This window comes from Geotrypetes seraphini, chromosome 4 (assembly GCF_902459505.1).
Source record: "Geotrypetes seraphini chromosome 4, aGeoSer1.1, whole genome shotgun sequence".
In the NCBI taxonomy this organism is placed as follows: Eukaryota; Metazoa; Chordata; class Amphibia; order Gymnophiona; family Dermophiidae; genus Geotrypetes; species Geotrypetes seraphini.
Genome location: NC_047087.1, coordinates 14965265 through 14980712, shown reverse-complemented (window position 1 = coordinate 14980712; position 15448 = coordinate 14965265). Strand labels below are relative to the sequence as shown.

At 45.1% G+C, this 15448-nt stretch overlaps 1 protein-coding gene across 1 annotated transcript in view; it reads right to left on the bottom strand.

Annotated features, from left to right (window-relative positions):
- The window catches only part of IRF8 (interferon regulatory factor 8), a 71468-nt gene extending 57273 nt beyond the window's left edge, over positions 1 to 14195 (bottom strand). Inside the window, exons 1-2 of the mRNA XM_033942994.1 lie at positions 13927 to 14195; positions 7478 to 7651 (exon numbers count right to left, since the gene is read on the bottom strand). Of these exons, the coding sequence (XP_033798885.1) occupies positions 7478 to 7651; positions 13927 to 13932 (180 nt within the window). The 5' untranslated portion in view covers positions 13933 to 14195. The remainder of the gene's footprint in view (positions 1 to 7477; positions 7652 to 13926) is intronic.
- Between the last annotated feature and the right edge of the window lie 1253 nt (positions 14196 to 15448).

The following is a 15448-nucleotide window of genomic DNA, read 5'->3' as shown; positions in this document are numbered from 1 at the left end:
CGCTTCGAGACGTTGAGGGGCATAGATGCGGGAGCAAAATTGAGGCAGTTTGAAGTTGAGAGGTGACGCAAACAGATCTATCTGCGGAGTTCCCCAACAGGCAAAGATTTGGCGAAGAGTAGGAGAATTGAGTGTCCATTCGTGAGGCTGTAGAAGACGACTCAATTTGTCTGCCAAATAATTGTGTTGACCCTGAATATAAACAGCTCTGAGGTAGATGTTGTGAAGAATTGCCCAATGCCACAGAGCTTCTTGACAGAGGGAGTGAGATCCCGTCCCTCCCTGTTTGTTGGCATAATACATGGCTACCTGGTTGTCGGTACGTACAAGAATCACCATGTCGTGAAGTAGATGTTGAAAAGCTTTGAGAGCATAGAATATCGCTCTGAGTTCCAACAGATTGATATGACACCGACGGTCTGCTTGAGTCCAGAGACCCTGAGTGCGAAGACCGTCCACATGAGCTCCCCATGCGTACGTTGACGAGTCGGTTGTGAGGACTTTCTGATGAGGAAGAGGGTGGAACAGCAAGCCTCTTGAAAGATTCAAAGAGAGCATCCACCAACGGAGAGACTTCCGCAATGAAGGAGTTATGGAAATCAGTCGAGTTGGTGGATCCACGGATTGCTGCCATTGGGATGCCAGTGTCTATTGAGGAATACGAAGGTGAAGTCTGGCAAAAGGAATCACATGAACTGTAGAAGCCATGTGGCCGAGCAGAACCATCATCTTTCGTGCTGGAACAGTTGAATGTTGGAAGACTTGTTGAGAAATCTGAAGAAGGGCGGCCTGACATGGTTGTGGAAGGTATGCTCTCAGATTGATAGTGTCCAGAGTTGCTCCTATGAACTGGAGAGACTGAGAAGGAGTCAACTGAGATTTGGGAAAGTTGATGTGAAATCCCAAACTTTGTAGAAAAAGTGGTGGTGGTGGTGGTGGTGGCTGCAGCTCTTCGCAACCAGGGTCTCCAAGTATTTCCATACCTAGACGACTGGCTCATCAAAGCTCCCTCTTTTTCAGGGGTTATTGCAGCGACCCAACAGACTATTCTTTTTCTACAAAGTTTGGGATTTCACATCAACTTTCCCAAATCTCAGTTGACTCCTTCTCAGTCTCTCCAGTTCATAGGAGCAACTCTGGACACTATCAATCTGAGAGCATACCTTCCACAACCACGTCAGGCCGCCCTTCTTCAGATTTCTCAACAAGTCTTCCAACATTCAACTGTTCCAGCACGAAAGATGATGGTTCTGCTCGGCCACATGGCTTCTACAGTTCATGTGATTCCTTTTGCCAGACTTCACCTTCGTATTCCTCAATGGACACTGGCATCCCACTGGCAGCAATCCGTGGATCCACCAACTCGACTGATTTCCATAACTCCTTCATTGCTAAACGACGCATGGCTACAGCAAAGGCAGATACTCGAGATGAGAGTTCAAATGCGTCATATGAGGCTTGTAACATGAAGAGTCGTAATTGAGAAAGAGTCTTAAGGATGAGTTTAAATTCTGAAAGACGAGTTGTGGAAATATCCGGTAAAAAGATGGTAAAATCTTCAGAAAATGGTTGAAGTAGGATGTAAAAATGTAGCTGTAGTTAAGAACTCTATTTGCCATCATAGAGTTCTGGTATAAACGGCGACCAAACTTATCCATGGTACGACCTTCTCTACCTGGAGGAACTGAAGCGTAGATTTTAGAAGGATGTGCTTTCTTTAAAGAGGATTCTACTACCAGGGATTGATGAGATAGTTGAGACTTTTCATAACCTTTACATGGAACTGTTCGATAACGGGATTCCAATTTAGATGGAATGGCAGTGATGGAATAAGGAGTCTCCATGTTACGAACAAAGGTTTGTTTCAGAACAGGAGTCATAGGTAATCTGAGGGACTCTTTAGGTGGATGAGGAAGCTCCATATCTGCTAAATATTCAGGAGTATACTTAGAATCTGAATGAAGATCCAGTTTGAGAGCTTGTCCCATATCAAAAATAAATTTGGCAAAAGAAATGGATTTGGAATCAGACGCTTCCTCAGGAGACACACTGCGAGATTTAGGAAGAGCTGAGTATGAGGGAGAAGCCTCTCTGGAATATGGTGAGAGTGGTTCTGAGTCTAGACGTAGAGTCACAGAAGAAGCTGTACTGTGAGATGGAGTAAGAGAATGTTTTCTCTTAAGGCTCCTGGATGGAGAAGTACCAGGTGTACGTGGTACCGAATGAGTGGAGTCGACGGTGGAGTCTTCGGTCGAGAAGGACTTCGAGTCGATGCGCGATGGTGTCGAGATCTGTGCTTCGGCTTCGAAGAATGAGGCAGAGAAGTCTCGGTATCCAATGCCGAAGACTCCCTCTGAAGCTTGGAAGCAATAGGTGTCGAATACTTCGACCGGTGCTTCGAAGGAGGTGAGTCTGGAGAAGAATCAGACGAAGAAATTTTCTTCGGTGTCCTGGATCGGCCTCGAGATACCGGAAGCTCTGGTTGGGTGATAGGCTGATCCATCCGAGGCAAGGTCGAGGACGGGACCAATTGAGCCACTAAGGAGGAAATCTGAGTGGTCAGTATAGATTTCAACATGTCCTCCAGCATCGGCACCGAGACAGAAGGTTCTGACCTCGTAGGTGCAGCAGTACGCTCCGAAGAGGGCGACCTCGAAGGTGAATATTCCCTTATCTTGGAGGTACGCTTGGAAGATGGACGTGCAGAGGACTCTGGTGGCTTCTTGGGTACGGTACCTGAAAGAGAACCCGGAGACTTACCCTCCATGGAAGACTTCACAGATGGCACCGTCTTCGAGGGAACCGAAGAAGGCAAGGTCGAGGCCTTCGAGACCGAAGCTCCAGACGGAACTTGGGTCGAAGCCTTCGAGACCGTAGTCGTCGATGTCGTCGGAGTCAAAGCCTTCGAGACCGGGGCAGCCGCCGAGGTCGAAATAGAATCCGAAGGTTGCTCCATGTCTCCAAAAAGTTGAAAAAATTGAACGCACCGGCGTCGAAAAGCCCGTAGAGTGAGAGTGAAACAACGGTGACAATCTTCTGGGGAATGAGTTGGACCCAGGCACTGTAGACAGCGGCAGTGGGGATCGGTGACCGAAATCACACGATTACACTGACGACAACGTTTGAACCCGGTGAGAGGCCAGGACATAGAAAAAATAAAGTCCGTGTCGAACGGAAGGAGCAATTGGGCCTAGGCCCAAGGCTCATTGGCTGGACAAAAGAAACAGCCGCGGTGAAGAGAAGGCGAAGTTGCTGCAGAGATGTAGAAAAATGTGTCTTCTTGTCTCCGCGGAATTAAACGAACTGAGGATCCTCTCAGGAGATGCGCCCCCTAGTTCGGCCGGGGAGGCACGCGCGCATGCGCGGTGCAGTGCTCGAAAGATCGAGATCTTCAAGCAAGTTTGCTTTCGAGGCTGTCCGCTGCGGGGCTCCGTCGGTGACGTCACCCATGTGTGGGAATATGCTGCCTGCTTGTCCTGGGATAATGATGGTTCTCTGTGGACAGCAGGATAAGACAGCCACAGATGTCATCGGCTACCTGTGGCCCACACATCCTGCTTCTCCATGGAGAAGACATGCCCTGTTACACTCAGATATGTCCAACCAAGTTCAAAGTGAAAACCCCACAAAAGAACATCCAATGGAGAAAGAAAGGCTGAACAGGAGCCAAAAAAGTAGCCAGCATTTATTTAATACATTTGTCACTTGACTACTCTCCTGGGTCCTGTTGGAAGTCCATTGTTTCAGTCCTACTTTTTATACTGAGGTAGGTTCCACAATGTAAAACAAAGCAATCCCTGAATCAACAGCTGTCAACTTAAATCACACCAAACCTGAGTGTTCAGCAAACTAAGAACTCAATCAACCTAATTTTTAAAATGTGTCTTAAACTGACAAAAATTTCCTGCCCCCAGTTGCACAATCCATATTTCAAACCAAAAGCTTTAACCACGCTAATATTCATTATTCTTACTGGGTTTTTTTCATGACCACCTTCAGTCTCTTATTTATTAACTGCCTTTATGAAGAGGTTCACACAAGGCAGTGTACAACAGGTACAGCTTGACAAACATACAATTTTGTTAATAGAATTATAGTAAAATAACAAACATAAATGCAATCATTGAAACACAGAAACATGATGGCAGATAAAGGCAAAATGGTCCATCAAGTCTGCCCACCTGCAGCATCCACTATCTCCTGCTCTCCCTATTGGCTAAGGCTCCTATCTTTTGCATCTCCTGTTCCTATAGGCTAAGGCCCTATATCCTGCATTGTGAGGTCATAGAGCTTTATGGTTATAGGAACACAGAAATATGATAGCCGATAAAGGCCAAATGGCTCATCCAGAGCATCCATTATATCCTCCTTTCCCTATTGGCTAAGGCCCTTTACACCTGCAATGTGAGGTCATAGAGCTTTATGATTATAGAAACATAGAAACGTGATGGTAGATAAAGGCCAAATGGCCCATCAACAGCATCCACTATCTCCTCCTCTCCCTGTTGGCTAAGGCTCCTATCTTTTGCATCTCCTCTTCCTATAAGCTAAGGCCCTATACACCTGTATTGTGAGGTCATAGAGCTTTATGGTTATAGGAACACAGAAGACGTATGAGGAGAGACTGGAAGCCCTGAATATGTATACCCAATAGGTCGATCGCGATCGACGGGTAGCTCGCCAAGGCAAAGTGAGTCGATCACCCAGGACTCACTTTGCCTTGGCGATCTTTCGGGCCGATCAGTCTTCCTCTCCCCGACGTCAATTCTGCCATCGGAGAGGAAGTTCGGGCCAGCCAATCACTACCTGGCTGGGCGGAACTTCCTCTCCGACGGCAGAATTGACGGCCCGAAGCAAGGAGACCATGGGGCGGCGGCGGCTTTGGGGCCTGTTATCCATTGGTGGCGGTTTGGGTCCTGTTCCCCGATGGCAGCGGCAGTGGCTTGGGGAAGGGCAGGGAGAAAGGGGCGCAGGCAGGGAGACAGAAGGAAAGAAGAGAAACAGGAAAAAATGAAAGGGGGCATGAAGAAAGAAAGAAAGGGCAGGGAGAGAGGAAGAAAAAGTTTGGGGAGGGAATGAGGTTTGGAGGAGAGGAAGCATACAGGCTGAAAGAAAGATTGGATGCACAGTCAGAAGATGAAAATGCAATCAGAGACTCATGAATTCACCAGACAAGGTAGGAAAAATGATTTTATTTTAAATTTAGTGATCAAAATGTGTCTGAATTTATATCCGCTGTCTATATTTTACAATATGGTCCCCTTTTACTAAACCGCAATAGTGGTTTGTAGCGCAGGGAGCCTATGAGCGTCAAGAGCAGCGCTGGGCATTCAGCATAGCTCCCTGCACTAAAAACTGCTATTGTGGTTTAGTAAAAAGGGAGGGGGTGGGTATTTGTCTATTTCTGTTTGGTTGCTACTGAGGTGACAGTGCATAGAGTCATCTGCTTTGACCTCTTTGAAAAAAACCCCGGAATAGGAATGATAATTAACAATTCTATGCGTACAGTGTGCGTTGTGTTTTTTTTTTTAATTTTATTGTTGGTAGATCATTTTGACTTGGTCATTTTAAAATAGCTCGTGAGTCAAAAAAGTGTGCGCACCCCTGCCATAGAGGAAAGGAGAGACAGGGGAGATATGATTCAGACGTTCAAATACTTGAAGGGTATTAACGTAGAACAAAATCTTTTCCAGAGAAAGGAAAATGGTAAAACCAGAGGACATAATTTGAGGTTGAGGGGTGGTAAATTCAGGAGCAATGTTAGGAAATTCTACTTTACGGAGAGGGTGGTGGATGCCTGGAATGCGCTCCCGAGAGAGGTGGTGGAGAGGAAAACAGTGACTTAGTTCAAAGAAGCGTGGGATGAACACAGAGGATTTAGAATCAGAAAATAATATTAAATATTGAACTAAGGCCAGTACTGGGCAGACTTGCACGGTCTGTGTATGGCCATTTGGTGGAGGATGGGCTGGGGAGGGCTTCAATGGCTAGGAGGGTGTAGATGGGCTGGAGTAAGTCTTAACAGAGATTTCGGCAGTTGGAACCCAAGCACAGTACCGGGTAAAGCTTTGGATTCTTGCCCAGAAATAGCTAAGAAGAAAAAAAAAAAAATCAGGTTGGGCAGACTGGATGGACCATTCGGGTCTTTATCTGCCGTCATCTACTATGTTACTATGTTAGAACCATAATAGCCGATAAAGGCCAAATGGTTCATCCAGAGCATCCATTAGCTCCTCCTCTCCCTATTGGCTAAGGCTCTTTACATCTGCATTGTGAGGTCATAGAGCTTTATGGTTAGAGGAACATAACGGCAGATACATGCCAAATGGCCCATCCAGTCTGCCCATCTGCAGCATTCTCTTCCTAATCAATGGGATAAACTTGGAGATACTGTACTGCTATTACTAGGTTTAATTTGCCTAATATGATGCAGTGTTATAAAGACACATATTCAAACATAGGAACTACAGGAATTCATGATGTCGGCACAATACAAATGAAACATTAATTGGCAGTGGAGGAGGCAAGTGAAACTCAGACAAGGGAATAAAGAAAGTAATTGGCGCAATTAAACTTATTGAAGATTTAGAATTAGAATTATGAAGAGACCAAGATCCAGATTTTAATATACATATTTGATAAATAGGGGGGGGAGGGTCGGAATTGAATTTGATTCATGGTTATAAGTATTTATTGTTATTATTATTGGAGATGATAATTCATTGTAAAAGTGGATTTTTATAAGTTGTATGTCTTTACTATGTTTAAAATTTCAATAAAAAACATTAACCACAAAAAAAAAAAAAGTAACTGACACCCCACACAAGCGCCGAGCACTCTTTCTATAAACAGTGCTCCGAGTTGGGCACCGTTTACAGAACAGCTCTCCACGCTGGGATCCACACCCAATTCTGGATGAAAGGGTTCACACCAACCGAAAGCCAGTGTAAATCCTCACGCGCCTGAATTAAAGACACAGATCTCTCGTATTCTATAACACTGTGCACATCTGTCCCTGACCCACTCATGCCCCTCACAAGGCCATGACCCCTTTTCACTTCTTTGGTTTAAAAAAAAAAAAAAAAAAACCCTCCCCCTTTTTACAAAACCATAGTGCTGTTCTTAGCGCTGGCCGTGGCATTAACAGCTCCAACGCTCATAGGAATTCTATGAGCGGAGCTGTTACCGCCGCAGCCGGCGCTAAAAACCACGCTACAGTTTTGTAAAAAGGGGGGGGGTTAAGTATGCATGTAAGATATGCATATAAATTCTAATTGTTGCCAATTACCAGCAATAATCATTAGCGCTCAATTATTGGTTGTACTTATTGCCCGATTTTGAGCGCCATTTTTAGAATTTGGGGGGAAGATGTGTAGGATAAAGGCATTGGGATAGATACAAGTCAGACTTGCCCGTGTTAAAGACACCCACCAAAGGTGTAAATAGAAACCATAAAACTACAGGGGTCTGTGAGTACCTTGAAAATCGACGCATCCACCTCTTGGTTGTAGTCCTGTTTGCCTGCATGCTTCCAGGGGATCCGGAACATGCCTTTGTCATCGTTTTCCCAGACCAGGCCCGGATACAAACCACTGTCTATCTGTTCAATCAGCCACTGCCTGAGACGTCGACCTCCGTTTCTATCGCACATCTTCAAAGCAAAAGAGGTGAACAGCGATATGTTTAGTGTCCTGGAAGTAACTGAGAAAGTGCTGATCAGCAGCTGCAAGACATCTTTTCTCACTCTAAAGCTGCTGAATAAAGCATAATGCATTAAACTTTCTGGAAACCTTACTCTTATCACACATGCTTCATAAATCTCTAGAAATTCAGAGGTCTTGGATTAATAGGACAGAATCACATGCATAGAAACATGACGGCAGATAAAGGCCAAATGGCCCATCTAGTCTGCCCATCCGCAGAAACCATTATCTCTTTCGCTCTCCGAGAGATCCCATGTGCCTGTCCCAGGCCCTCTTGAATTCAGACACAGTCTCGGTCTCCACCACCTCTTCTGGGAGACTGTTCCAGGCATCTACCAACCTTTCTGTAAAAAAGTATTTGCTTGGATTACTCCTGAGCCTCTCACCTCTTAACTTCATCCTATGCCCTCTCATTCCAGAGTTTCCTTTCAAATGAAAGAGACTCGACTCATGCGCATTTACGCCACGTAGGTATTTAAACGTCTCTATCGTATTTCCCCTCTCCCGCCTTTCCTCCAAAGTATACAGATTGAGATCTTTAAGTCTATCCCCATACGCCTTATCACGAAGACCACACACCATTTTAGTAGCCTTCCTCTGAATGTGAAAGTCAGATAAGGAACATGAAAAAGATAGGGTTAGCAAGCTTTGGAATCCAGCAGCAAAATCTAAATAGTATGTTAAAAGTTCCACAAACTATGAGATGCCCATGCAGCACTTTTTTTTTTTTTAATCAAAGGCCTATTTACTAGGTAACATCTTCACACAAATAGCTTAAGAATAACATGGCAGGACTCCTTCCAAGTCATATAGTCTGATCTGCCATGCCATTACTCTACCATCCTGCTACATTTTCAGTATGGCCTTCACAAAGGAAGAGGACAGACCCCTGAATTCTATATATGGTGCCTTATGTTATGCATGCTAATCAGTATGCATAACTCAATTGTTTAATAAGCCTAATTGGCACTAATTAAAAGTTACATGCACAACTTAATGGACAGCATGACAATATGGGCTAGATTCACTAAGCAAACCAATCGTGTATTGATCGGTTTGCGAGCCCTTTGCGACCAAATTTCCCTCCAACCCCATCCACTAACGCCTGTAGCGATCTGATCCCGACCCTCCCATGCAAATGAGCAAAACCCCATGCAAAATAGCCAAGCGACCGATTCACTAACAATTGCTTGACTGTTTCGAATTGGGGTTTTACTATTGGCAAACCTGACTGCTGCAGACCTGTCGGTAACTTAGTTACCGACAGGTCTGCAGGTTTTTTTGACAGGCCTGCTTGTCTTTTTTATTAATTTTTTTCGCATGGCACAGATATTTTGCATGTGTTACACACACAAAATATCTGCCCTATAAAAAAAAAAAAAAATTAATAACAGACAGGCAGGCCTGTCAAAAAAAATGTACTCCCCCACACACACACAAACGCGGCCCTCCCCGAAGAAAACGCGCCCCCTAAGCAGGAGGGATGCCAATTCCCTCCTGCCATAATCACTTTAAATAAAAATTAAAAAAAAACAAAAAACTTTATAATGCCAATGCTGCAGCACAGCACTCACCCTCCCTCCCCACGACCGGCACGGCCCTCGCCCCCCCTCCCAGCACCAAAAAGTTGGGAGCAGGAGGGGTGCTCAGTCCCTCCTGCTACATAGGCCTCCCACCCCCCGGCTCCTTCCCCGTACCTTTAAAATAGTTGGGAGCAGGAGGGGTGCTCGGACACTCCTGCTCCTAGGCCAATCTTCAAGAACAGGAGGAAAGTCCTCCTGCTCCCCCGGCTGCCGCTGCGTGATAGCGGCCCCATAATCTGATGCCTAGGGAGGGGCCTAAGGCACTGATTGGCTAAGGCACCTCGGGTTCCTCCCAGGCCACTGGCAAGTAGCGCAATTCTATGGAAGGTAAGTGCACTTTGTAGAAATGCGCTAAGCGCCATTCTAGTCAGCACCAATTTTTTTTGATGCTATATACAGAATTAGGCCCAGAGGCTTGGATTCTATAAACGGCGCACTAAGTTAGGCGACAGTAGGCCTTGTCCTACCACCTAGCATAATTGGCTTAATTGATTTTAATCAGCGCAGTAATTGACGATGTCATTTAAAATCAATTATTTTTAAAAATGGAGGCACCTCCCGCAATGGTACCGTTCTTCTGACTACTGCGATGCCTAAAGTCACAGAAGGCGTGGTTAATGCCAGAAGTGACCTTAGGCACGCACCTTCACGGTCACGATTCACATCAGACAGGCACTGGAAATGTAGGCCTTTAAAACCCCTGGCCTACACCTATCTTTGCCTTGGCTGCGATTCTCGAAACAGTACCGTCGTGTCATTGACGCACAACTGGCACTGCTCTTTTTAAGCAGCCACTGCAAATGATGCCATTTCAAGAATCTGGCCCAGACTGTGTAACGCAAAGCTGCAATACCGAGCCTCTGTGTCCCAGATAGCGCCTTACGAGTACAAGAATAATAAAGCTACCTTCCTAACCATATTTTATCATTTACTGCATGGTCGGTTCTTATTTGTTGTAATCTGCTTAGAACCGTTCTTTTAAATTGCATTTTTCTTTTAAATCGTATTTTCTACTGTAGAACCAATTCTTATTTATTGTATTTTGTTTTGAATTGTTTTTTTCCTTTTAAAATTACTCTCCACTGTATGACTTGTGCTTATTTGTTGTAAACCGCCTAGAACCATTTTTTGATTAGGTGGTATATAAAAATAAAATTATTATTATTATTATTAATTGCCTTTATAAAGACAATCACCCAAAGCAGTATAAAGCAGGTACAGCCCCACATAAAAGCAATTTTAAACAGCATATAAATAGCAATATAGCCAATTTAAGCATAAAATACAATCAAGATGGTAAATCTGGAGACAGGCAAATTGGATCCTTAGAGGACTTACATTTATTTATTTATTCAGTTTATACCGTTCTCACAGAGGAGCTCAGAACAGTTTACATGAATTTATTCAGATACTCAAGCATTTTTCCCTGTCTGTCCTGGTGGGCTCACTCTCTTATCTAATTTACCTGGGGCAAGGAGGGATTAGGCGATTTGCCCAGAGTCAAAAGGAGCAGTGTGGGTTTGAACCCACAACCTCAGGGCGCTGAAGCTGTAACTTTAGCCACTGCACCACACTCTCCCCAAATATATATACAAAACTAGCTGATGCCCCGGCGTTGCACGGGTATTTAATTATAGCAATAACACTGTAAATGGATTCAAATAAAGATACTTTATAGTGGTGAATGAAATTATTTTTTTACAGCTTTATAAAAACTACAATATTCAAATTATAATGTGAAATATTTGACAAAATGAATACAATACAACTAACACAAAACTTGATTATAAACAACATTTTTAGTTTCACCTCCAGGAGCAAGAACATATAAATTCTTGGGTGAAGAGACCCCCAGAACATATCACCCCAGTTAGTGAGGGATCTGCATACCAAGTTTCGTTCAAATCGGTCAAGCCGTTTTAGATTTACTGTGAGAATGGCAGCTTTTTACATTTTTTCCATTGACATGAATGGGTGAAATCTGATTTTCTGTTTGTAGCTCCGCCCACGTGTGCAGGTGGGCCGCGAGACCCCCAGAACATATCACCCCAGGTAGTGAGGGATCTGCATACCAAGTTTCGTTCAAATCGGTCAAGCCGTTTTTGAATTACTGAGAGAATGGCAGCTTTTTACATTTGTTCCATTGATATGAATGGGTGAAATCTGATGTTGTGTTTGTAGCTCCGCCCATGTGTGCAGGTGGGCCGCGACACCCCCAGAACATATCACCCCAGGTAGTTGGAATTACTGTGAGAATGGCAGCTTTTTACATTTTTTCCATTGACATGAATGGGAGAAATCTGATTTTCTGTTTGTAGCTCCGCCCACGTGTGGCCGCGAGACCCCCAGAACATATCACCCCAGGTAGTGAGGGATCTGCATACCAAGTTTCGTTCAAATCGGTCAAGCCGTTTTTGCGTGATCGCGGCACATACACACACACACACATACATACCTCCGATTTTATATATATATAGATATAAACATTTAACTGCACTATAAAATAATCATATAACAAACATATGTGTCAGTAGAACATGAAATAGCATGGAAGAACGTTCATTTAACAGATATGATACTCACAACGTCTGCACAATAAACAAGAAACGGTAAATAATAAGCGCCTTAATAGGCATGCATTAAAACCTACATGATGCCAGCATTGTTCATACAAAGTAATAAACACCTTATTATGTAACCAAGGGGACAAATGCACTTGAGAAATATAGACAGGACACGCTAGATAGTAAAAGTCACTGGATATAATACATAGATATGTACCTTCAATTTACACACCCAAGGCTAGATTGAAACTATCCTATTTTGGTCATATGTGATGGCAAGAGTGCAGAGAAAAATGCAATTGTTACAAAAGGTTGAAAGAAAAATAGGACAGGCAAGACCAATAATAAGGTGTTCTAATGGTACAATCAGAACTTTGAATGCCCCATTAAAAAGCTTTGTACACAAACAGAAGGCGGGATATTCAGGAAAGTCAACTTATTTGGTCGCCAGAAGTCGGCTTCAACGTCATGACAATCAATCAAAACTGAAGGCAAATTATATGTGCAGTTGAATAAGATAAGGAACTGATCTAAGTTACAAGACATTTTGCAAGCTAGTCCAGGTGCAAAGTTAAGTGAAACGTCAGTTGCTGCACATATTAAATACGAAGGAGAAGAGCCAGGCTTTTACCTGCTTCCTGGACTAGAGGTAGTCTTCAGTTGGGTACATCACCAGGTCATGCAATTTCTTTTGATAAGGGTACAAGAATGCTCCGTGAGAGGACCTTACAAGCCTCAAAAATGTGCAACATTTAAAAGGATGGAACATGTCAACACCATAATCCCTGGCTTTAGTAAATATTAGCGCTGATGCAGGAAAGTTAGCAGAACAGCCACAGGAAAGGATGTGAATTTGAAGCGCTGCTAGTTCCGACAGCCCAACGTGTATTTTAATAAGCACAGCACCATACGGGACAGACCGATGGTCCATCTAGCCCAGGGGTAGGCAATTCCGGTCCTTGAGAGCCGCAGCCAGGTCAGGTTTTCAGGATAGCCACAATGAATATGCATGCACTGCCTCCTTGAGATGCAAGTCTGTCTCATGCATATTCATTCTGGCTATCCTGAAAAATTGGCTCTCGAGGACTGGAATTGCCTACCCCTGATTCTAGCCCAATATCCTGCTTCCAACAAGTAGCCAATGCAGGTCACAAGTACCTGGCAGAATCCCAAAAGGTGACAAGATTCTTTGCTACCAATCCCAGAGCAAGCAGTGGCTTCCCCCATGTTGGTCTCAATAGCATGCTAGGGACTTTCCCTCCAGGAACTCGTCCAAACCTTTTTTTAAACCCAGTTACGCTAACTTCTGTTACCACATTCTCTGGCTTAAACTATTCATTTAATGAAAACCAATTATTTCCTCCTAGGTAATTTCAATGAGTGTCCCCTTAGTCTTTGTACATTTTAAAAAGAATAAACCATTCATTCACTTTTACCAGGACTGTGCAGATCTCTATCAAACCCCCCTCCCCTCCTTAACTGCCTCTTTTTTCCAAGAAAGTATAGAAGGCAATTTTTGGCAGAGGATTAGGGCTCTCCACCTTTGCAGATATGGGTCTTTTTTTATATATATAAATCTTTATTAATTTTCAATCTTTGACAGCACATTACGAGTAATATAACATAAAAAGATTACATAAAATGCACCATTCTCACACAAATATTAAAGAAAACAATCATTTTCCCCCACCCTTCTCCCAATTATTTATATACCAAATTTTACAACATTATAATTAAATAATTTTTAATCTTCAAATAAAAATCTCTCCCTCCCTTCCCCCCACCCTGGATGTGCAAGGAAATCTAAAAAAGAAAAGATGCATTACCATTTTTGTATGTTAACTAATTCAGTCAATGGGCTCCATACTTTATTAAATGCGTTACTAAAATCCGAACATTCCACATGCATTCTTTCATATTTATGTGTGTTACACACACTTGCCCACCAGAATGTGAAACTAAGTCTCCCACTGCTATTTACTATTGCTTATCTATGGGGCTTGCAGCGGTACATAGCGCTGTACAGATACCCAGACCGAGGGCGGGAAAGGGAAGGTCGCTCGGAGCACGGCATACCTGCATGTTAGCAGCGCTGCCGCGAGGACGGCTCCAGTCTTCGGGGACGTCACGAGCGCATGCTGCACCTGCTTCGCCCTCTCTCCGCGAGCCAAACGGACCGCGCGCCTCGCGCGCCCAGAGCTCGCGCCGCACACCTGAGCTTCCGAGACACGACGTGGAGGCAGGGCCGCGCGAGCCTGAGCGCGTACTTCCCCTCGAGAGAAAAGGAGTGGGGGGGGGGGACCCCGGCGGCGCACGCGCACCACAACACAACACAACTCGCTCGGCGCCACAAGCGCCCGCCAGCAGATAATAGCCAGGAGCCTACGCCTCGCTCCTCCAATGAGGAGGAAGGCGGGAGGCGGACCGACGACCAATCGCATCCGGCGTGGGCGGAGCCCTCTTCCTCGAAAGCCCTGGCTTTTCCCGTAAGGGCGTTCGGGTCAGCTGTAGGGGGCAGGAGCAAGAGGGGTCAGCTCCCGGAGGCGGGGAGGATAAATTGAAAGGAGCACATGAGAGTCAGCTCCTAAGGGCAGGGGGAAGGAAACAAGAGGGTCAGCTCCATTGAAAACAGAGTGAAACTCAGGAGGGTCAACTCCTGGGGGCAGGGAGACACAGAAAAGAGCGTGTTGGGGAGTCAGATCCCAGGAGGAGGGAGGTCAAAAGCAGGGAACAGAGAGGCTGAAAGGAACATGCAGGGAAGTCAGATGATCCCAAGGGCAGGGAGGTAAAAGTAGGAGGGTCAGCTCCTAGGAACAGGGAGGATAAAAGGAACATGTGGGGGGGGTGTCAAATCTCAGAGGCAGAGCCAGGGAGGCAAAAGCAGGAGTGTCAGCTCCTGGGGACAGAGAGGCTAAAAGGAACATGCAGGGGAGTCAAATCCCAGGGGCAGGGGGCAAAAGCAGGAGGGTCAGCTCCTAGGAACAAGGAGGCTAAAAGGAACATGTGGGGGGGGGTCAAATCTCAGAGGCAGAGCCAGGGAGGCAAAAGCAGGAGTGTCAGCTCCTGGGGACAGAGAGGCTAAAAGGAACATGCAGGGGAGTCAAATCCCAGGGGCAGGGGGCAAAAGCAGGACGGTCAGCTCCTAGGAACAAGGAGGCTAAAAGGAGCATGCAGGAAAGTCAGATCCCAGAGGCTGGGGATCAAAAACAGGAGGGTTAGCTGAAGAGGGAAGGATACAGATGCTGGATGCTTTGGAGAGATGCTGGACACCATAGCAGAGAGATACGGAAGGAGAGATGCTGAGGGAAAGAGAAATGCTTGATCTGGTGGAAGGGCCATCAGCCGCCCTGTGGTGGGGAGGTGCCCATCTGAAGTTTCACCTAGGGCAGGGGTGTCAAATCCCTCCTCGAGGGCCGCAATCCAGTCGGGTGTTCAAGATTTCCCCAATGAATATGCATGAGATCTATTATTAGCATACAATGAAAGCAGTGCAAGCAAATAGATCTCATGCATATTCATTGGGGAAATCCTGAAAACCTGACTGGATTGCGGCCCTCGAGAAGGGACTTTGACACTCCTGACCTAGGGTGTTTCAACT